Here is a 25,062-nt window from a genome sequence, read left to right as displayed (position 1 = left end):
AAAATTCAGCTGTTTGCAGATGATAATAATGACCCTCTCTAATTCACGGATATCCTTGTCTGCAGTGTTACAGATGTTTGAAAAGTATGGGTCCTTTTCTGGATTAAAGTTAAATTCAGATAAATCAGAGGCTCTAGACATTCTAGCTACCTTCAATGGAAATTACATTCCCTTAAATATTTAGGGACACAAGTCCACTGAGACCATACCCAATGATATTCTATTAATATTAAGCCTATTCCAGATAATTTTCAACAAAAGTTGTTAGGATCGTTAAATCTTCCTTTTTCCATCCAGGGTTGTATAATCTTAATTACCTAAATTACTTTATGTACTACAAATGCTTCCAGTGATTCTCTCCCTGACACATGTTAAAACATTGAATAGAGCTTGTTCCCATTTTCTCTGGAGGGGGAAAAACCTAGGATAGCTTTGCTCAAATTAATGTTGCCAAAAGAGGAAGAAGGATGAACTTTCCAAATTTTATACTGTATAATATGTCTTGTTTAATGAGACCACTGGGCGATTGGTTGCTTCACACTAATTCATATTCAATGTAGTTTATGAAACTTAGATGTTCCATCCTTTCCACTTACGTATGTCCTTGCATCACAGTACTGTAGGAAAGGAAAAGAGTAAGCCAATATCTATGCAGAAAGCATGGAACTTTATACGAGAGAAATTGTCTTTAGCTCTTTATGTTTTAGAGTTTCTCCCACTAGTGGGTAATATTGATTTCCCTCCTCGGAACCTCTATGGTAGATTTCAGGAGCTCCATTTAAAGGGCTATCAGACTATTTTCCACTTTCTCAACATTGAGGAGACACAAATACAGTCATTTGTAGAATGTAAACAGAAGATGGGTTTGAGTAATATGGACTGCTTTCTCTATTTACAAGTTCAACACTATGTTACTTATCTATTGAACCCACAAAACCAAAACCAATTGTAACACTGGTAATTAATTCATATGAATCAATCTCGCCAAGTATATGTAGGCCCCTCACTCTAAGGGGTCTGTCAAAGTCATACAGACTCCTAATTAGGTATAGGGCCACCTTGCTTTAATTATAACATCTTTAAACTTTTAAACTTTTTTTGCAATTTTTTCTTTTTTCTTTTTTAAAATGTCAAGCAAAATGTATCTTATCTATTGAAGACATCTTCTCCTTTAAATTCTAAAGAGCTCATGGTTTTGCTTCAGCTGTATAAAAGAAAACATCTCTCTCTCGCTATTTTGTGTAAGTATATTCATACTATTCTCACTGGACAAGTAGGATGGTAGTCTTCACATATGGGTGACATCATCAGAATGGAGCCCAATCACGGAACACTTTTGTCAAAGTTTCTAGAACTTTGACTGGCACCTGCTGGGCATGCCCAGCATGGTGACTACTGGGCATGCCCAGCATGGTGACTCATAACAGATTGCTAACTCCTCCCTCTACAGGAGTATCCAGCAGCAGATTACAATAGATTGCTAACTCCCCCCCCCCCCCCCCCTGCAGGAGCATAACCTAACAGATTGCTAACTCCTCCCCTCTGGAGGAGCAAAACCCTCCCCTCTGGAGGAGCAAAACCTAACAGATTGCTAACTCCAGTGAATCCGGCTTTAAAATTGGAGAAGCAGTACTCCTGGGAATCCAGCTTAAGGTATGGGATGTCAGTAACCCATGGACCCGGCACACTTCTCCGCTTTGCAGGCTATACCGGGCCTGGCTCAACGCATCTCAGAACAGCAAGAAACCTTGGAGAAACATACTGCAGCATTTCATCAGCTTCACACACAGAAAATACAAGGCACAGCTTCTACACAAGAAGGTCAGTTACAGGAGGTAACTTTAAAGACAGCTGTTCCACTGGCGGTGCCTATTCGATTCTCCGGAGAACTCCAAAAGTCTCGGGGCTTTTTGAACCAGTGCAGCTTACATTTCACCCTACAACCTTCATTGTTTCCCACGGACCTCTCTAAGCCCAGCTACATCCTATCATACTTGGCTGGGAGAGCCTTGTCATGGGCATCTACCTTGTGGGAACGCAAGTACCCTATTCTACAGGACATAGAAGGATTTATGGACTTGTTTAAATCTGTTTTTGATGACCCTGCTTGTATGTCTGTTGCCGGGTTTGCTTTGGTGGACTTGAAGCAAGGCAACAGATCGCTGGCTGAATTTGCCGTAGAATTCAAGCTTCTTGCAGCGGAACTTCACTGGGACCCCAGATGTCTCAAGACACTCTTCTGCAGAGGCCTGGATACCCGCATGAAAGACGAGCTGGCCACTCGTCAGACACCTGACTCGCTGGAAGAATTGATAGCCTTAGCTACTCGGATTGATTGTCGGTTCCGAGACAAGGTGAAGGAATTCCGGCCTAAGGTGTTACCTGGGTTGAAACAGGCCAGTACCCCTGCACCTCGGATGGGTCCAGCAATTCCTGCTGTTGATAAAGAGGAACCGATGCAACTTGACCATGATGTCTCTACATGCTCCTTACGTCCGGGAAACGGTCGGCCTAAGTCCCGTGGGAGGACCCCGTGGGAGGACTGTTCGTGGGCCATACAGCATTATCTCCTCCGCTCTCTCTCTTAGTCTCTGTGACCTGTGAACCAGCGACGGTTCGGACCCCTGCCCTGGAGGACTCAGGGGCAGGAGGCAACTTTACTCTCAGACGTTTTGTGGAAAACCTGAGGAGTCCCTTCGTCAAATTAGAAGATCCATTATTGTATTACAATTTGAAGTGGGCCTTGGATGTTCCTTTACATCGCCACTTCTCTTGAAGATCTTATGACGTCCACAGCAGTTCTACTGGCTGCTGATACTCATAGCAGTTGCTATGATTGCCATGGCTAGATGGTGCTCTACATCCTTATTGTCTTAACGGACTATTATTGTGAGATATCTGCTACGATTGGTTCACTCGGAAGTCCTGCTTGAAGGATTACAGCACTGTTGATTCTGAAGAAGATATCTCTAGCCACCAGCCTGTTTGTTTGCTGCTGCTGCCATCAGTTCCGAAGAAGATATCTCTAGCTACCAACCTTTATGATTATTTCACTTGGAAGTCGTGCTTGAAGGATTACAGCACTGTTGATTCTGAAGAAGATATCTCTAGCTACCAGCTTGTTTGTTTGCTGGTGCTGCCATCAGTTCCGAAGAAGATATCTCTAGCTACCAGCCTTTATGATTAATTCACTCAGAAGTCATGCCCGAAGTCCTATGGCACTGTTGATTCCGAAGAAGACATCTCTAGCCACCAGCTTGTTTGTTTGCTGGTGCTGCCACCATCTCTCTTCCAGCAATTCTATGGAAGAGTTATCCAGAAGTGGGTTTTGCCACTTCTGTTGAAGTTCTTTGACGTCCTTAGCAGCTAGATATTGCTGCTGAAATTCACTACTCATCCAGCATTGAAGATATTCCTTGAGAAGTGGGGTAGGACGTACCCCAATATCGCCACTTTTGCTGAAGGTTCAGTGACGTCATAGCTGTTGAGCTATTGCTGAGGAATTCAATACTTCTTCCAGTTACATGATTGAAGAAATTACCCTTAGTAGTGGGGTTGGACGTTCACCAACATTGTCACTTTCGATGATGGTACACTGATGTCATGGCAGCTGAGCTATTGCTGCTGAATGCGACAGCCCATTCCGTTATTACTGAAGAGATATCTTTAGACATGGGATTGGACGTACCCTATCACCGCCAGTTCCATTGAAGTTTCAGTGGCATCTATATAATTAGTCATTGCTGCTAAATACTAACAACTCTCATCCAGCCACATCTACTGGAGAGTCATCTTTAGAAGTGGATTTTGGACATTCTTCTACATCACCACTTCCACTGAATCCCTCAGTGACGTCCACAGCAGCTCCACCCATTGCTGCTGGTATCATCAATAACACTCTGCAAGATTCTTCCAAATCTCAAGATCCATCTGTCATCTTTGCAGAAGACGAAGTTGAACTCAAGATCAAAGAGATTCTTGATGTTTGTAACAGAGGCAAGAATTTTGAATACCTTCTGGTTTGGGAAGGCTTCGGCCCCGATTTGATCACTTGGGAGCCTCAGACCAATATCTTGGATAAAGAGATGCTTCAACAGTTCCACCTCGCGCATCCTTTGAAACCTAAGCCTGGTACCTGAAGAGGAGATCGCCCTTTGAAGGGGGGTACTGTTGCGTTCGTGGCTGCTTTTCGCCCTTACTCCACCCTCTCTACCTCTGTGGCGACTCCCTCCGGGTCTGATGGACGGCTTGCTGCCGCGGTGTCTCCATGCCGCTTCTCTCCGGCGTACCCGGACCAGCTCGATGCTGCAGATCTGCCATGTTCCTGATGACGTAGGGCGCGCGTGCTCCTAAGTATGTACCAGCAAGGGCGCGAACCTCAGGGGCGTCCCCCTGTATTGACGTCATCCGCTTCCAACATAAAAGGTCTTCACTTTCGCTTATGATTTGAGTTAGCAAGGTCGGACTGTCGGACTAAGACAAGGATTCGTTTTCGGATACGAATTGTCCAAGCTACTCTGCCTCCTCTGACTTACCAGAGGTACCCGCTCATCGGGGGCCTCGCTCTCTTTCTCTATTTCAGATTGCAGATAGGAACCGGTACTCGCTTCTCGAGGGCCCATGTTCCTGAATACTCTGAAGATTCGCTACTGCCTGGAAGCTATCGCAGATACAGACATTCGTGAGTTACCACCACTCTCTCAGAGCTTTCCCTGGAACCAGGTACTCGCTCCTCGAGGGCCTAACTCTTTTTCTCAGCTACTGAGCCTCCTTAAGAACCTATGTGAGTTTGTCATCTACTATTGGCTATGAATACAGCATACCCTGTCTACTCACTATCTATAGTCTTTCTACAGCTCAGCAACCCTGGGATCGCAGTTCCAGTATCTGAGGGACTTCAGCCCTGCCGGGCATATCAGCTCACTACTGCCACCTCTGGTGGTTCTACTAATCTGTCTAATAAAAGAACTATCTGTGTCTGTCTCCATACCCAAGCCTAGCTGGTGGTCCCTCTCAGGATATCCTCCTGGGGGTGCTGTCATCTGCCATCGGCCCAAGGATTCGCCTATTTACATTCCTTTCCAGCTGAGTACCCTCTCTAGCACTCCGCTGGTACAGATTGCCAACTCAGCAGTCTATATCATAACAAGATTGCTAGTTCCGACTACGGAGCATATCAGATTGCTAAACTCCTCCTTCCACGGGAGCCAGTCCCTAACAGATTGCAACTCTGCATAGTGACTCATAACAGATTGCTAACTCCTCCCTCTACAGCAGTATCCAGCAGCAGATTACAATAGATTGCTAACTCCTCCCCCCCTGGAGGAGCAAAACTTAACAGATTGCTAACTCCAGTGAATCTGGTTTTAAAATTGGAGAAGCAGAACTCCTGGGAATCCAGCTTAAGGTATGGGATGTCAGTAACCCATGGACCCGGCACACTTCTCCGCTTTGCAGGCTATATCGGGCCTGGCTCAACGCATCTCAGAACAGCAAGAAACCTTGGAGAAACTTACTGCAGGATTTCATCAGCAGATTAGGGGGAGGGGGGTGGGGATTGGGGTTATATCTGTTGTCTTACCGGATGTTTATACTGTTCAATGTTGTTTATTGATAAAATCATAATAAAGACAATTATTAAAAAAAAATAAAGTGGAAGGGAAAAATATCTTACTTCCCATACCTGAAAATGTTTGATTTTCAGTCACCTTGAGTTTGTCATAGATTAGTGGGGGTAGCAGAACGTTTTCACTCCCTTCCCCCTAAAGGCAGGCTCCTAGTCACACACAAACACACCCACCGACCCCCAGACAGGCTGCCATTCACACCCAACCACCCTCCCATCTCAGGCAGGTTCCCATTCGCAACCAACCAACTAACCTATCAACCCACCCATCCATTCCAGGCAGGTTCTCATTCATGACCAGCCCCTTCCCTTTCCCATCTCAGGCAGGCTCCCAATCACAAGCACTCATTTTAGGCAGGCTTTCATTTACATACACACACATCCCCCCCATCCCCCTCAGGCAGGTTCCTATTCACTCACACACACATACACACACACCTATCCCCCCACCAGGCAGGCTTCATTTACATACAGTCTCTATGCAGGCAGGGTCCAGGGGTCTTTCTTGCCGCTACTGCCACCTGATGCCTCATTCCTTGGAAGAAAAGAGGATTCATCACGTAGCAGAGCTGTAAGCATCCTTCCTGCTGCTCCTCCACTTGTGCAGGCCGGCCTGTGGGACTCAACACTGGCAGTGCTAGCACTTCCTGTATGCTTATCTCGTGCATCGTAAGATGATGATACAGGAAGTAGTAGCACTGCGAGTACTGAGTACCATGGGGCCAGCCAGCACAAGAGGAGGAATCGCAGAACAAGCTCCCTGTTTTCTTCCGCTGCTGCCTCCAGTGACTGCACGGGCCTCTGTATTCATCCGTCGCCAGTGGGATGGAGTCCACCGGTGGCTACATAGGCCTTTGGCTGATTCCTTTCCTGGGCTCCCTTCCATCGCAGGCGCTGCCCTAGCAGGTGTGCCGCCCCGTGCAATTGCTTGGATTGCACACCCGGTTGTGCCGGGCCTGCCAAAATTAGATAAAATACTGGCTTCCTCCACTGATAAGCCTTTTACGGCCTTGTCAATTTCCTCTGATTCATGCAAGACCAAACAATAAATCAACATCTAAGTCCCCTTTCATATCTTATTAACAAGTTTTCCAATAATCCACATAGCTACCAAACTAGCAATGCCATTTTCTAAAACATTCTGACTCCCCATACTCATTGACGTTTGGGTTTTATCCATAGTAACACCATGCAGGTTACCGCAGGGCCTTCTGAGAAGTCTGATGCAGTCTTGCCTCTGCTGTTTGCAGAGGCAAGACTTTTTGCAAAATTTGAGGAGAGGTGATGGTTATTTCATATAGTATATAGTACATAACCTACTATTAAGACAGTGGTGTTAAATATGATATCTTTAGAGTGATAGTATTTCTGTCTTTATCTAGGGCTACACTGGTGAAAGAATTGTGATGAAGCCAATCACAATGTGTAATGGCAGCACACAGACAGACACTCACTTCATGGAATCAAATATTGTGAAATCGTACGAGTGGAACGAATGGGAACTGAGGAGAAAAGCCCAAAAATTGGTTTGTAATATTATTGTTTGTCCTCATTTATATACCACTTCCTGAACCTTCAGCTGCCCCAGTCAAAAACAAATGGGTTTTATCCCTCATCCAGCAATTGGAGGCAGAGTTTTCTTTTTTTTTTCTTTTATGTGACCACTACATATGTCATGTATGGAACCAGTAAAAACAGTAAACCCAGTATTCTCTGCCTCCAGTTATTGGATGCACGGATGTTGGCAGGCACAACTGCATATTTTAATATTTTAGATAGATTAAATACGTAAGCTGGTAAAGCCTTTAGTCAGAGTCGTTGGGTTGTGTTTGAAAAGCTTTGAGCCATGTTTCTGCAGCCTACATTCCTGCAGTGAGGGGAGCTTCAGCTATTTACTACTCCTGACCTCTGATTATTGGGGTCAGGTAGAGCTTACTAAACTGGCAAGTAGTGTTGTTTGAGTGAAACAGCTGTGAGATTTTTTAGCCCACTGAGTAAAGTGCAGTAGCTGGAAATCTTAAGATAAAGCAAATACAAGTTGTTTGTTTTGGTGCTCAGCTCTCCTTTAATTAGCTAACAGCTGTAGTTTGTTAATTTAAGCTAAGGTACACAATGGCTGAGAAAAAACCGCCCCTGAGCATGCAGCATATGGCTCTAAACCAGTGGTCCCCAACCCTGTCCTGGGGGTCCACCAGCCAGTCGGGTTTTCAAGATATCCACAATGAATATGCAAGAGAGAAAATTTGGATGTTATGGAGGCAGTGCATGCAAATTTTCTCTCATGCATATTCATTGTGGATATCCTGAAAACCCGACTGGCTGGTGGGCCCCCAGGACAGGGTTGGGGACCACTGCTCTAAACAACCCTCAGCAACAAATAGCCCTCTGTGCACAGCCTGCTGCAGCTTATCAGACATTTCAAAAATTTCAGAGTCGGTGCAGACTTCAAAGAAACAGCACTTTGGGGAAAATTATACTTCTAATACTCTCCAAAAAGCAATTTCTGATTTACCAGAGACAGTTGAGAAGCAGAATTTTTCCATTATAAGTGACGTTGTGGCCCATTTTAAAGCACATCAGGAAAAAGCATCAGTGCAACTTTCTTGGAGATCCGATGTTGTTGCCAGAGGAAATGCATCAGAAAGGAGCAAATTTGGAATTTATTGGCTCCTCATCAAATAATTCTCCAGAATTTTTTAAATTTTTGCACCATGCCTTTCAGACTTTGCATACACATAGAGAAATATTCAATATTCAATATTCGTTTTTTATTGTTGCTTGTACAAATCAATACACCATTTAAAATGTTAACACTCAACAACACTCATTCACACCATAAAAACCCTCATCCCAACAGACACTGTATAAATATATTTTTTACAGACAAAAAAAGTGCATAAGTGCCTCAAAATATTTTTCAGTAGAATCACTGTACTTCACAAGGTTTCCAAATTTAACAACTGGGTACAATATTTGTTCTTCTCAAATGATGGTTCTTATTGCTTCATATAACTGATCCTCCATATACATGATTCATCTCCATACAACTTGATCCTCTCTGTATAACTGGTCCAACAATGGATCCTTGTTTCACCCAACACATGTGGGCTTCCTCAGGGACATATTTTTCACAATCATGGGTTATAACCTACAATAAGCCATTAAAACCCAATCCCAATTTTAATATAGCTTACAAATCCAATTATCACTTGGCAGTTTCAATAACACATCTAAGTGTTCTATTTATATTGCATACCTTAATATATAATCTCTTACCTGTCTCCTTTTTATTAATAAACTAGTCTGTCAATTTTTCACCACCAGTTTTTGTTTATAAATTCTAATAGTCTCCTAAAAGAGATATATATATATATCAAGGTTAACCGAATCACTGCTATTGACAAGACCAACATCCATCACCACGTTAATTTCAGAGAGCTAAATAACCCAAAACTTAACTTATTTCTGAAAAAAATTCTTTTACCTTCAACCCGGCAAATGCTTTCACTCAACGGACCAACTTCAAGTGTCACCAATAACGTCATGACGTCTTACCCCCACTATATCTATATATATACCTAACTCCTCCCACTTTTTTTAATTGTAGCCAATCCAATGAGACCTTCAAAGATAACTCCAATCCCTCTTACAAATAAGCTTCCCATTCAATGGGTCCGTTTAGTCCACCTGGGGCCACCGTCCCCCATTGATAAATAAAACGTTGTTCAATGCGATGTAACACCGTAGACAAATCACCTCCTGACATCAATTCCACTTTTTTCAAAACAAAGAACTTTAGATCTTCTATCGTATGTCTCGCTTGTATCCAATGTTCCACAAGAGGTGCGGATACTTTACCAGCCATAATTCTACTACGATGTTCTACCATACGTACTCGTATAATCCTGCAAGTCTGTCCAATGTATAACAAATTACACGGACATATTATTATATAAATGACCCCACTGGAATCACATGAAAATCGTCCACATAATTTATAAGGAAAACGTAAACATGGATGCCTAAATTCTTTAATTTGCAAAACATGTTTGCAAATGGAACAAGCCCCACAACAAACTTGTCCCAATTCACTATCATTCATAATCGTTGTCCTAGGTTTTTTCAACAAATTCCCTAAATTTTGACGTTTTTTAATTGCAAAAATTGGTTTTTCTGAGAATGTGGCTGCCGATGACAACATCTGCCAATGTTTTAAAATACACTGCTTAATCTGAACCGTCCTCGAGGAATAAGGGATGGCACATACCGCTCTAGATAATTTAGTTTTCTTACTTTGAATCAAAAGATTCTCTCTATTTGAAAATAACGCTCTCTTATAAGCCTTCTTTACTACACTCGATTTATACCCCCGTGCTTTAAAGCGTTCCATCAACCGAGACGATTGGTTCTTAAAATCTTGGAGGGAAGTGCATAACCTTCTATAACGTAAAAAATGCCCTATGGGAATATTTTCTCTCAATTGTTTAGGATGGAAACTCTTAAAATGAAGTAGAGTGTTCCTATCTGTCTTTTTTCGGTATACAGATGTTATCAATCCATCACCATATTTATATACTGTCATATCTAAAAATTGTATTTTTTGACGGTCCCATAAATATGTAAATTTTAAATTGGGGTCCACACCATTTAATTCATCAAGGAACAACTGCAACTCCTCTACCGTACCTCGCCAAATGAAAAAAATATCATCAATAAAGCGTTTCCATAACACCACTTTTGAGAACCACTGGGATTGATATACTTTCTCTTCCTCAAACATTGAAACATACAGACATGCCACACTAGGCGCTACTGGTGAACCCATAGGAATTCCTTTTATTTGCAAATAGGTACTTGATTCAAAACGAAAAACATTACAAGTAAGCGCAATCTCTGTAATTTTTAATAGAAATTGTAATCTATACGCTGAAATATCTAATCGCATTAATAATCTTTTTATAACCTTAAAGGCATCAATCTGAGGAATATTTGTATATAACGAGACGATGTCTGCCGTGACTAGAATCCATTCTGTATTTCGACTAGATAGCTCTGAGATCTTATTAATAAAATCAGTGGAGTATTACAAATTTGTCCCGAGTTGTTGGTTTGTTTCAGACTTTGCAGGCATAGGAAGACTTAAGGGATTGTTCAGAACATGTAATCTCATCCCCTTCTGATCAATTTCAGGTTTACCAACCTAGACCACAAAAGAGAAAGAGATCTGGCTTATCAGATGATTGTTCATTTTTATTATTTATTTATTTAAAGATTTTTTTTATATACCGGGGCACGTTAAAAACATCACCCTGGTTCACATTGTAACGTAACATAGCAACAAGCTTTAAAATAGTTTAATGTTAAGCAAACAGTAAGAAAACTAAGTCAACTCAAGACAGGTGAATAAATAATTAACTCTTAAGGAGAGTAGAGGAGAGAAGTTTTTAACTATCAACAAGATGACAGGATATAAGCGGTGAGTGATAGAGAGAGGAACGACGGGGGGGGGGGGGGGGGTGAGGTGAGAGGAGGTTGAGGGGAGGGTGGGAGGAGGGGGAACAGGGATGTAGGATGAGGCAAGGATGAGGGGGGGGGGGTCATCTGTAAATTTAAAATCTCCAGATCTGGATTTTGAGGATGAATTTGCTGGAAGTTGCCAAGATTCCCTTCAGGAGGAGGCCATTTTTTCAGAAGGGGTTGAAGATATGTGAATCAGGCTTTTCCATAAAGAGGACATAGCAGACTTGATTGCACAAGTTACCTCGGCTCTAAAATTGTCAGAATGCAAAGCAGAACACCCAGAGTGGGACTTAATTTTAAAGGGTATACACAAAATCTTCATATCTTTCCCTATACATCCAGAGATTGGATCTATGGTGCTTTCTGAATGGGACTCCCAAGAAGCAAGCTTCAGGCGTTTGAGGGTATTTAATAAATTATACCCATTACCATTAGATGCACAGGAATGTTTCTTCTAGCAACCTAGGGTTGATGCAGTGGTTTCTGCTGTCTATTCTTGTAGAAGGTGGCACAGCTTTGAAGGATCCTCAGGACCTGAAAATAAAACTGTTGTAGTGATGGACCCTTGGCCGAGACAAGGCTGGCGCTACCTATAGAGGGAACCCCAACAGGTGTCATCGTCAGCAGACGGAACTGAATGGTGCGGAGACCCAACTGGATCTTCACCCCTACCAGCCCTCGTTCCCCGCAGGTTGAGCCCTTGGGTACCGGGGCCGGCTGGACTTAGGCAGGGGTCTCCGGGGGGCATAGAATCCCATGACGAGAGGCAAGGGCATAGTCTGGCAGGCCACAGTCAAGGCTGGCAGCGGTTGAGCAGAGGTCCAGGCACGTTCCAGAAGTTGGGGCAGTCAGCAGGCAATTAGAGGTCAACAGAAGTTCCAAGGACGGGGCAGGCAGAACATAAGCGAAGATCCAGAACACGCATCGAGGTCAGAAGCCAGAAGACAATCCAAGGGGAAGGAGTCAGGAACACGGAGTCAGGAACACAGCAACGAGCAGCTCCCAAGGAGTTCAACCTGTTGCTGAGGCATCTGGTGGTTGCGGGACCCGAGGCTAAATAGGCTCCAGACCTGTCGTCATCAGATCTGGAGCCTATTTTTCCTGCCACTGGCCCTTTAAGAAGGAAGGCACAGCACGTGCCTAGGGAGCTGGCCGAAGGCAGCCGCGGAGAGGGCATCCCCGATGTGGTGCTCCAAAAAGGACTGCGGGACCGGCGTTGCCCGCAGGCGCAAGCAGGGATCCTCTGCCACAACGAGGGAGCCTGAGGATGTCCCAGTGGTGGTGGTGAGCGCATGGTTTTTTGGCCAATACCTTTCTCACTTTAAGCAGCAATTTTTACAAGTTATGTGGCAAGAGTATTGCTGTGCTGGATCCAACAGATTCCTGAGGTAGAAGAGATGACGAGATTAGAATCTGCCACTGCTTATCTTTCTGATGCTCTTTATGACCTTATCAGGGTGACAGCAAGATCTCTTGCATTATCAGTGTATGCATGGTGACTTCTATGGTGTCGCCATTGGACTGCTGATGTTTGGTCAAAAACCCGTTTATGTATTTTATTTGCTTTATATGATTTATATTCCACTTTTCAGCACTTCAAAGTGGATTACATTCAAAATTTTTTGGTAATGATGTAGACTATAAATTATTGTAAATAAATTCAGATACTGTAGGTATTTTCCTATCCCCAGAGGGCTTACAATCTAAGTTGCTTTATAGAAGCAGACTCCTTTCTGAAGAAGGACTAGAGAAGCTGGTTAAAAATTTAGGGGAATCAAAGCTTTAGAAGCTACCAGAAGATAGATTCAGAATGAGTTATCGCTCTGTGAGGGGATGATGTCAGAATAAGGAAGCAAGATGCTATCATCCTGGAAGGCAATTTGTATCACCTACATGGATGAATCGAAGTCTGCAGACTTTTCTTGGCGCGAGAAGGTCACGCTCAGATTCTACCAGACCTTCAACTTCTGGACAGCCCTCTCAATGAGGCCAGGCAGATCAATTTTCAATGCGCGTCTATTACCCCTTATACTGTAAGGGTTAATAGCGCCTTGAAAACGCGCGGCCAAACTCACGAAAACTAAAAGAAGATACTGGGATACTGAAAGTAAACCTTTTACTCTCAGAAATTAACGCCTGCCCAAAGGCAAGCGTTAACCATAGACCACACCGGGAAAGTGTACAGAAAAACAGAAAAAACTGCTTTTCTCTACTCCCTCCGACTTAATATCATAGCAGTATTAAGTCGGAGGCCCCAAAAATAAAAGAATCAAAAAGTTCAAGAAAAAAAAAAAATTCCCGTCAGTCGGTGGGTTCAAAAATGGACACTCAATTTTGTCGGTGTCCATTTTCCGAACCCGTGGCTGTCAGCGGGTTCGAAAACCGACACCGGTAAATTTAAGCGCCAGTTGTCGGACCCACTGACAGCCGCCACTTCCGCTAATAAGGAGGCGCTAGGGACTGGGGACGCGCTAATGTCCTAGCGCCTCCTTATTAGCACAGGCCCTAATTTAAATACAAAATTGCGTGCCCAGGAGAGGTGCCTGGGTGCGTGTCGGGAGAGCGGGTGCTCAACAAGGAGCGCCGCCGGCTCTCCCGCACTTTTTAATTAATCGGCCTGTTTGAAGGTACAAATAGCTGCAATATCTTGCTATAGAGCAAGAATCAAAGGTTTATCTGTGGTTTCCCTTAAGGATATTGCATGTTTTCTAAGTGGGGTGAAATAGTTATGCCCTCCTAGAAGGCCATCAGTACTATTATGGAATTTAAACCTAGTATTAAGAGCATTATGTAGATCTCCGTTTGAGCCTTTGGAAAATAATACTCACAAAGACATGACTGTAAAGGCAGCTTTTAGTCTCAATCACATCGACCAGATGTGTATTGGAATTACCGGCATTATCTCGTAGAGAACCCTTTTTAAGATTTACCAGGGAATCAGGGGTACTTAGTCCAGTGTCTTCTTTTCTACCAAAAGTAATTTTAAAATTTCATACCAATCAAAAGATCATTCAAAAAAGCGGATTGCAAAGGTCTTACAGCATCTTTAGAATTTTTAGATGTGAAAAGAAACCTTTAAAGATATATAGAAATGATTAAAGAATCCAAAAAATAAGAAAAATTATTCAAGTTGTTTGGGGGCCTGTGCAAAGGGGAGGCCGCATCAAAGACTACTATTACAAAGTGGATTAAAGAAGCAGTTTCATCAGCTTATTTGATGCAGAGTCAACAAGCCCCAGATTTTATCACAGCCCATTCAACTAGATCTGGTTCCTCTTCTTGGACTGAAGTGGCTTCTGAGAGTCTGGCAGATCTTTGTAAGGCTGTAACACAGATGACTTTAAGTCCTTTCACAAGACACTTTAGACTGGATGTACTCTCTAGACAGGATACAACCTTTGGAGCTGATGTTTTGAAAGCAATTAACATTCTCCCACCCTGATTAGATGGGCTTTGGTACTTCCCATATGTTCTTGACTGGGACAGCAGAAGGTTCTAGAAGGAGAAATTATAACGTATCCGATATTTTCCTTTACTTTTCTGCCCCAGTCAAGAAACCCACCCGGGAAAGAATAATTTAGGGATGTTAAATAATCAAAGATTTTAGTTTGAAAAATAAGTAGCTCCTTGATTTTGTTGATGTATGCTATACCAGTGTATGCTTTTATAACTCAGCTACTTTTATGTTTACCTCTTGTTTTAGGGGTTGTGGGGGGGGGGGGGGCGGTGCTAGGGTTTGGGGAGTCTATGGGGGAGGAATATGTAAAATGGAAACTGCTGAAATGCTGTATTCTTTTTCTGTAGTTTGATATGCTTCACAGTCATGTATGTTAATCGTTTTGTCTTTACCTTTAATAAACAGTCTTACATAAAAAATAAATAGCTACATAAAAAGAGAAAGAAAAGTAAAAAATTCTTATATTTAAAAGACTGGTTTTTTGAGAATTCTTTCCTTGACAGAGAGATGTTATTCATTAATTTAAAATTTTACAAGGTTATATTAAGGAAGTAGTTGGTGTTGTATTCTTTATGCATTAGTTTGTTTTAAAGCAACAAAAATTAAAAAAAAAAAAGTGGTTTAGCTTTGACTATGGTATACTGGCTTTACTGGTTCCGTACATGACATATGTATTAGTGATGTCATAAAAAAGAAAACTTTGCCACCAATTGCTGGATGAGGGATGAAACCCATATGTTCTTGAATGGTGCAGAGAAGTAAAGTAAAGGAAATTATTGGGTAAATTATAATTTCTCCATATTAGATATACACAGCACTGTACAGACACACAAATGGGGTTGTTTTGTAACATCACACATAAGTTAGCTGGAAAATAGTGGCATAAGTTACACAACTTTCAAAGTAGATTTACACACTTATATGCGCTTTGAAAATTATCCAACCAAAAGTACCCGCACATGTTATGACCGTCAGTCGCAGATGGCTGCGACCGCTATTACTCACTTCATGTGCTGCTGCCCTCTCTCCTTTGGGGAAACTCGCGGATGTGGCTAGCCGCTTCCAACGCACATTGCTGTGTTCCAGGACACCGCCAACCGCCATGTCTCCTCCGGGCCTTCCTAGGCGCGCATGCTACATGGCCCTCCTTTTAGCACGCCAGGGCGGGAACCTCAGGGGCATATCCTCCAGATGACATCACTAGCTCTGGACTCTTAAGCACCATCAGGGCCTGGCTCTAATCAACTTGGCAACGAGTTCCTTCCTTGCTGAATCCTGCTGATCTCTCTATGGACATTGGTTCCTGCATCCTGTTCCTCCTGGCATGAGACACTCTCGGGGGGCCCTGTTCCTGTCTCTGGCTATCCGCTCCTCGGAGGGCCCTGCACTTCGGACGCTGTCTACCAACTCCCCCGCTCCTCGGGGTTGCTTCCGGAACTACTTACTCGTGGAGACTCAATATTGGTGTACCCCGCTCTGCAGGCCATTGCCGTTCTACTCTGCCTCGTGGGGATTCAGCGTGGTGTACCCCGCTCTGCAGACCATTTCCTTACTACTCCGCTCCTTGGGGCAGCGCGTTGTGTACCTTGTGACTGTGCCGCTCTTCCCCACTCCTCGGGGCAACACCTTGACTATTCCAGTGACTACGCCTTGTTCCCCACTTCTCGGGGTAGCATCCTGCTTTTATCTCAGAGACTGTACTCGCACTCCCCCGCTCCTCAGGGTAGTGTCCACATGCACTGCCAGAGACCCCTAGGCTTCCCCGCTCCTCAGGTAAATCTACTTCATTCCTCCTGTGCTGACTCTCTCCGTGGCTCCACCCCTGGGGTCGCTCTCTCAGCACTCCTCCATACCCTACCTAGCATTCCCACTCCTCAGGGCCTGCTCAGCACTTCACCACTAGGGGGACCTATCCTGGCAATTGTATCTACACCCCAGTCTCTTGCTCTTTCTGTACTCTTTGGGCTGTGTCATCTATTGCTGCAGACCTCGCCTCCCGACGGTGAGGCCCAGTGGGGCTCCTCCCCATGGGCAGTACCACCTCGGGCCAAGGGCCCACTAACTCATGAATCCTAACAGATTGCCAAGTCCATGGACCCGACAGTGGTCTCGGCTCCCCAGGCCATTCCTGGCCTGGCACAACGAATTTCTGAACAACAAAAATTCTTGGAAACACTGGCAGCAGCCATAGATAATCTGAGTACACGGTTGGACTCCGCCTCGACGTCTGCCAAACCTAACCCTGCTACACATACGCCGATCTATCGGCCTACTGTGCCCTTGACGGCACCCCCACATTTCTCAGAGACCCTTTTATGTGCAGGGGTTTCCTGAATTAGTGTAATATGCACTTTTACCTACAACCAGCATACTTTCCAGATGTGATCACCAAGATGATTTACATCCTGTCACTCGTGGACTGTAAGGCCTTGGCCTGGGCGTCACCACTCTGGGAGCAAGCTGACCCAGTTCTTCGAGATTTGCCTGGCTTCCTTGCCTTATTTCACTCCGTCTTCGATGATCCTGGTCGAAGAACCATATCCAGGTCTTCCCTTCTACATCTCCAACAAGGCTCCAGGTCTTTGACTGACTACTTCATTGAGTTCAGGACCCTTTCGTCTGAACTTCACTGGAATTCGGACTGCCTGTGTACTATCTTCCTCAAAGGCCTCAGCCCACGGATCAAAGATGAGCTAGTGGCCCAGGAATTACCTGAATCCCTGGATTCCTTGATAAACCTTGCCAGTCGCATCGACCGCTGTCTTCGAGAACATTCTCAAGAAGTAGAATGTCCAGGAGGATGGCACCGAGCTCACCCCGAGTTCGATGTACACACTCTCCTAAGCCCAACACCGCTCAGATTAAAGAAGTGGAAGAGCCAATACAGATGGGTCGAAGTAGGCTTACTCAGAAAGGAAAACGCCGTTGCCAACAATTAGGTCTCTGCTTGTATTGTGGCCAACCTGGACATGCCATAGCTTCATGCCCTGTCTGTCCAGGAAACTCCTGGGCCTAGGTTCTGCTGGAGGACTACCCCTAGACCTGACTTCATCCTCTCCTCCATTAACCGAGCCAGTTTCCATCAAACTAGATACTCAAGAGTTTCACACACTGGCTTTGGTGGACTCTGGGGACGGTGGGAATTTTAGTATGAGGCAACTTGTGGAACATCTCCGAATTCCCACCATCCACTCCCCAGTACCCTTACTACTCTCCTCCATTCATGGAGAACCTCTACCAGGCGAAGTTACTCACTCTACGGTCCCTATCCAGCTCCATACCGGCTCTCTACATGTAGAGACCATTTCATTCCTCGTTCTGGATAAAGCAATATACCCTGCAGTTCTGGGACTGCCGTGGTTAAAGCTGCATTCCCTGCAGTTTGACTGGGTCACATTACAACTATCTCGATGGGGTAACATAGAAACATAGAAATGATGGCAGAAGAAGACCAACAGGCCCATCCAGTCTGCCCAGCAAGCTCTCACACTTATTTTCCCATACCTTTCTGTTACCCTGACCACTGAGTTCAAGGCCCTTATTGGTAACTTTTTTATTCCAGTTTCTTTCCACCCCCGCCATTGATGCAGAGAGCAGTGTTGGAGCTGCATCAAAGTGTAGTATAAGGCTTAATGTTTGAGGGTAGTAACCTTCATAACAAGAAGTTACCCCGATGTTTGTATACTCATACTACTCAGATCAATGCCTTGTTAGATGTCTGGATGTAAATCCTCTTTTCTTCATCCCCCCTGCCATTGAAGCAGTGAGCTGCGCTGGATATGCATTCCAAGTGAAGTATCAGGCTTAATTGGTTTGGGGTAGTAACCGCCGCAACAAGCAAGCTACTCCCACGCTTATTTGTTTACCCAGACTGTGCAGCCTTGTTGCTTGTTGCCTGAATGCAAGTCCTCTTTTCCACATTCCCTCTTGCCGTTGAAGCATGGAGCAATGTTGGAGTCGCATTAAACCTTGTGAACATTTATTGAATAAGGGTATTAATCACCAGGTTGTAGCCATTATTCCTGCAAGTCACCCCCATGCCTCTTCTCTTCATTCCCATCCTCTAGGCTTTATGATCCTCTAGGCTTTATGGATCCACAGTGTTTATCACACGCCCCTTTGAAATCCTTCACAGTTTTGGTCTTCACCACTTCCTCCGGAAGGGCGTTCCAGACATCCACCACCCTTTCTGTGAAGAAATATTTCCTGACATTGGTTCTGAGTCTTCCTCCCTGGAGTTTTAAATCGTGACCCCTTGTTCTGCTGATTTTTTTCCAACGGAAAAGGTTTGTCGTTGACTTTGGATCATTAAAACCTTTCAAGTATCTGAACGTCTGTATCATATCACCCCTGCTCCTCCTTTCCTCCAGGGTAAACATATTTAGATTCTTCAATCTCTCTTCATAAGTCATTCGATGAAGACCATCCACCTTTTTGGTCGCCCTTCTCTGGACCGCCTCCATCCTGTCTCTGTCCCTTCGGAGATACGGTCTCCAGAACTGAGCACAGTACTCCAGGTGAGGCCTCACACCAAGGACCTCTACAAGGGGATAATCACTTCCCTTTTCTTACTCAATATTCCTCTCTCTATGCAGCCCAGCATTCTTCTGGCTTTAGCTATTGCCTTGTCACATTGTTTTGCCGACTTCAGATCGTTAGACACTATCACCCCAAGGTCTCTTTCCTGCTCCGTGCACATCAGCCCTTCACCCCCCATCGAATACATTTCTTTCGGATTTCCACACCCCATATGCATGACTCTGCACTTCTTGGCATTGAATCTCAGCTGCCATATCTTCAACCAGTCTTCCAGCTTCCTTAAATCCCGTCTCATTCTCTCCACTCCTTCCAGTGTGTCCACTCTGTTGCAGATCTTAGTATCATCCGCAAATAGACAAACCTTACCTTCTATGCCATCCGCGATGTCGCTCACAAAGATATTGAACAGATCCTGTTCCAATACCAACCCTTGTGGCACTCCGCTCATCACTGCTCTCTCTTTAGAGTAAGTTCCATTTACCATCACACATTGTCTTCTGTCCTTCAACCAATTTGCTATCCAGGCCACAACCTTGGCACTCACTCCCAAGCTTCTTGCTTTATTCACAAGCCTCCTGTGTGGGTCCGTATCAAAAGCTTTGCTAAAATCCAAGTAGATGATATCGAGTGCTCTTCCTCGATCCAATTCCTTAGTCACCCAATCAAAAAAGTCTATCAGATTCGTCTGAAAGGACCTTCCCTTGGTGAAACCATGCTGCCTCTGGTCCATCAATTCTGCTGCTTGTAGATAGTTCACTATTCTTTCCTTCAGCAGTGACTCCAATACTTTTCTCACCATCGAGGTGAGGCTAACCGGCCTGTAATTTCCAGCCTCCTCTCTGCTCCCACTCTTGAGAAGTGAGACCACCGTCGCTCTTCTCCAGTCACTCGGCACCACTCCCGTTTCCAGGGATCTATGGAACAGGTCATGCAGCAGAGCCACCAGCACATCTCTGAGCTCCCTCAGTATTCTGGGATGAACCTTATCAGGCCCCATGGCTTTGTCCACTTTCAGTTTTCCTAGCTCTTCCCATACATTCTCTTCTGTAAATGGATTTTCATCCATTCCGCTTCCCTCCAGTTTCTTGTTAACTAGCGACTGTCCTTCTCTGGGGTCTTCTTTAGTGAACATCGAACTGAAGTATTCGTTTAATATTTCTGCTATTTCTTCATCTGTCTCCACCCATTGATCCTTTTCACCTTTCAATTTCACTATACCACTTTGGACTTTTCTCCTTTCACTGATGTATCTGAAAAATGTTTTGTCACCTCGCTCTACCTCTTTGGAAATCCTTTCTTCCACTTGACTTTTCGCTTTCTTGATTACTTTCTTAGTCTCCCTCAGTTCCACCAGATATTCTTCCGTGTCATCCTTCCTTTGGGATCCTTTATATTTCTTAAACGCTGTTCTTTTATCTTTTATTTTATCAGCCACCTCCTTTGTGAACCAGATAGGTTTCATTCTTTTCTTGCTTTTCTTTATTTTTCTAGCATATATATTAGTCGCTTCGGTAATTGCTTCTTTTAGTTTGGCCCATTGTTGTTCCACATCTCTTGTTTTCTCCCAGCCTTCTAGTTCTTCCTCCAGGTACTTTCCCATTTCAACAAAGTCCGTGTTTTTGAAACACAAAACCCAGGTCTTCGTGCGACTTCTCCATATCCTATTAGTGATATGAAACCATACCGTTTGATGATTGCTGGTGTTGAGGTGGGTGCCCACCCGGACATTAGAGACATTATCTCCATTAGTGAGCACTAAATCGAGTGTAGCTCCCTCCCTCATAGGCTCCATTACCATTTGTTTGAACAGAGCCCCTTGCAGGGCATCCACTGCTGTTAGATTCTGCAGAAAGGATTATTCAGTCTACATCCAGCAGATTAAAATCTCCAACAATCGCCACTTCTCCCTTCTTCCCCATCTTTTGGATGTCTTCAACCAGATCTCTGTCTAGTACTTCTATTTGATTTGGAGGTCTGTAAACCACTCCAATAAAAACGGATGCCCCATTATCCTTTTTTAGGATCCTCTTGCAGCTCGGATGCTTGGATATTGTTTTTGACATAAAGAGCCACTCCTCTCCCTTTTCTGTCCTTTCTGTCCTTCCTTAATAAGTTATATCCCAGTATGGCCGTATCCTATCACCGGTGCCTTGCCTAACCACTTCTGCTTCTCTTCCGGACCTTCCGCTGCAGTATTCCTCATACGCGGATGTCTTTTCTAAAAAGGCTGCGGACACCCTACCCCCACATCGCTCTTTTGACTGTGTAATAAATTTGCTCCCCAACACAGAACCTCCTCAAGGTAGGATTTACCCATTGTCCTTGACTGAAATGCAAGCCATGTCGGAATATATTCGTGAAAATTTGGCCAAGGGCTTCATCTGGCCTTCTAAGTCTTGGCTTCACTAATTACTACAGATCATTTATTCATCACTATTCTACGCTGACCGCCCCACTCACAGCCATGACTCGCAAGGGGGCCAATCCATCTCAGTGGTCGCCCAAGGCCATGACCGCCTTCCAGGACCTCAAGGCCACCTTCCTCCAGGAGCCATGTCTGTGCCATCCAGACCCCTGATGGCCCTTCATCGTTGAAGTCAACGCCTCTGATGTTGACGTAGGAGCAGTATTCAGCCAGTATTCGGCCACCCATACCTTCCACCCTTGCTCATTCTTCTCTAAATGCTTTTCTCCAGCGGAACGTAACTATGCAAACGGGGATAAGGAGTTGTTGGCAATTAAACTGGCTTTTGAGGAGTGGCGTCTCTGGCTCGAGGGGGCGCAGCATCGGATTACAGTATATACTGACCACAAGAACCTCGAGTATTTGCACTATGCTCAATATCTAAACCATCAACAGGCCCGCTGGGTCCTTTTTTTACTCGATTTAATTTCCTGTTACGATACCGTCCAGCTAATAAAAACTGCCATGCTAACGCACTCTCACGGTCCTTTGTCACTGAAGATGTCCCCAATGTTCCACGGCACATTATTGATCCAGCTAAAGTCCTCCTTTCTGCCACGTTCACTGTGCTACCTGGGAAAACGGTAGTTCCCCGAAAACTCCGACGAAAGATATTCTGCTGGGTTCACGACTCCTTAACAGCAGGCCACCCGGGACAGTCTAGAACACTTTCCACTCTCTAACGGTTCTATTGGTGGCCACCATGAAGAAGGACACACAAGCCTATGTTCAGTCTTGCCCCATATGCGCTCGTCATAAACCCCCGGTGGGTTGTCCTTGGGGTCTCCTGCAACCACCGTGGTCCTGCTGCCTTTGTTTCCAGTCAACCTCGCCTCCCAACTGCGGGGACCTGTGGGGCCCAACCCCACAGATAGCGTCAACTCCCATCTCGGGCCAAGGATCCACGAAACCTATAAAACCTAACAGATTGTCATGTCCATGGACAAGGCAGAGGTCTCAGCTATCCAGGTCATTCCTGGTCTGGCACAAAGGATCAGCGAGCAACAACATTCCTGGAAACACTAGCAGCTGCCATAGACAATTTGAGCACCCGATTGGACGCCACTGTGACTGCAACCACTACGTCTTCCAAGCTCAACATTTCTACCTCTTTGCTGGTTCCTCAGCCAACCATTCCCTTTCCGGCACCTCCACGCTTCTCTGGAAACCCCCTGATGTGCAGAGGTTTCCTGAACCAATGTAACATGCACTTTTGCCTGCAATCGGCTTATTTCCCAGGCATGACTACCAAGACCACTTACATCCTATCTCTCTGGGATGGGAAGGCCTTGGCCTGGGCTTCACCCCTCTGGGAGCGTGCTGACCCAGTCCTTTGAGACCTGCCCGGGTTTCTTGCATTATTTCGCTCCATTTTTTACGACCCTGGCAGATCCACGCTTCTCTGTCTCCGACAGGGCACCAGATCCTTGACAGATTACGACTTAGAATTCTAGACCCTGGCGTCAGAACTCCATTGGGACCCTAACTGTCTTCGATCCATTTTTCTTGAGGGACTGAGCTCTCGGATCAAAGATGAGCTGGCAGCCCGCGAATTGCCTGCATCTTTGGACTCGTTAATAGATCTTGCCGGGCAGATTGACCACCATCTCCAGGAGCGTTCACAGGAGATCCAAGCTTCCAGAAGATCTACGCCAAGCTCGTCCTGCATTCAACGCTCTTCTTCCCGCAGGCTGGACTCGGCTCAACACAAGGCTGAGGAAGAAGCTATGCAAATGGGTCAAAGCAAGCTTTCGCCCAAAGAATGGCACCACCGCCAACAATCAGGTCTCTGCTTATATTGCGGCAAATCCGGACACGTCTTAGCCACATGCCCCGTCTGTCCAGGAAACTCCCAGGCCTAGGTTCAGCAGGAGGACTGCTCCTAGGCCTGACATCACTTTCTCCTCCATTGACTCTGCCTGTCTCTATCAAGTCAGACAATCAAGAGTTAAGAACATAAGAACATGCCATACTGGGTCAGACCAAGGGTCCATCAAGCCCAGCATCCTGTTTCCAACAGTGGCCAATCCAGACCATAAGAACTTAGCAAGTAGCCAAAATCTAAGTCTATCCCATGTTACTGTTGCTAGTAACAGCAGTGGCTATTTTCTAAGTCAACTTAATTAATAGCAGGTAATGGACTTCTCCAAGAACGTATCCAATCCTTTTTTAAACACAGCTACACTAAGTGCACTAACCATAACCTCTGGTAACAATTCCAGAGTTTAATTGTGCGTTGAGTGAAAAAGAACTTTCTCTGATTAGTTTTAAATGTGCCACATGCTAACTTCATGGAGTGCCCCCTAGTCTTTCTGTTATCTAAAAGAGTAAATAACCGATTCACATCTACCTGTTCTAGACCTCTTATGATTTTAAATACCTCTATCATATCCCCCCTCAGCCGTCTCTTCTCCAAGCTGAAAAGTCCTAACCTCTTTAGTCTTTCCTCATAGGGAAGCTGTTCCATTCCTCTTATCATTTTGGTCGCCCTTCTCTGTACCTTCTCCATCGCAACTATATCTTTTTTGAGATGCGGCGACCAGAATTGTACACAGTATTCAAGGTGTGATACAGAGGCATTATGACATTTTACGTTTTATTCACCATTCCTTTTCTAATAATTCCCAACATTCTGTTTGCTTTTTTGACTGCCGCAGCACACTGAACCGACGATTTCAATGTGTTATCCACTATGACGCCTAGATCTCTTTCTTGGGTGATAGCACCTAATATGGAACCTAACATTGTGTAACTATAGCATGGGTTATTTTTCCTTATATGCATCACCTTGCACTTATCCACATTAAATTTCATCTGCCATTTCGATGCCCAATTTTCCAGTCTCACAAGGTCTTCCTGCAATTTATCACAATCTGCTTGTGATTTAACTACTCTGAACAATTTTGTGTCATCTGCACATTTGATTACCTCACTCGTCTTATTTCTTTCCAGATCATTTATAAATATATAGAAAAGTAAGGGTCCCAATACAGATCCCTGAGGCACTCCACTGCCCACTCCCTTCCACTGAGAAAATTATCCATTTAATCCTACTCTCTGTTTCCTGTCTTTTAGCCAGTTTGTAATCCACGAAAGGACATTGCCACCTATACCATGAATTTTTACTTTTCCTAGAAGACTCTCATGAGGAACTTTATCAAACACCTTCTGAAAATCCCGGTTCACCTTTATCCACATGTTTATTAACTCCTTCAAAAAAGTGAAGCAGATTTGAGAGGCAAGACTTGCCTTGGGAAAAGCCATGCTGACTTTGTTCCATTAAACCATGTCTTTCTATATGTTCTGTGATTTTGATGCTTAGAACACTTTCCACTATTTTAATTTTATAGGCATATTTTAAGATATTCATTCAGCCTTATTCTAAAGATACTCACTTAGCTTTATTCTAACGAGGGCAGAAAAACACTGCTGCTTCAGGCAGAAGAGCATGACTCA

At 44.5% G+C, this 25,062-nt stretch overlaps 1 protein-coding gene across 1 annotated transcript in view; it reads left to right on the top strand.

The window, feature by feature from the left end:
- The window catches only part of CFAP206 (cilia and flagella associated protein 206), a 236,876-nt gene that overhangs the window by 207,761 nt on the left and 4,053 nt on the right, over window positions 1-25,062 (top strand). The window contains exon 12 of the mRNA XM_029595447.1: window positions 7,009-7,152. Within this exon, the coding sequence (XP_029451307.1) occupies window positions 7,009-7,152 (144 nt within the window). The remainder of the gene's footprint in view (window positions 1-7,008; window positions 7,153-25,062) is intronic.

This window comes from Rhinatrema bivittatum, chromosome 3 (assembly GCF_901001135.1).
Source record: "Rhinatrema bivittatum chromosome 3, aRhiBiv1.1, whole genome shotgun sequence".
NCBI classification, from domain to species: domain Eukaryota; kingdom Metazoa; phylum Chordata; class Amphibia; order Gymnophiona; family Rhinatrematidae; genus Rhinatrema; species Rhinatrema bivittatum.
This window is presented reverse-complemented; position numbering and strand designations above follow the sequence as displayed.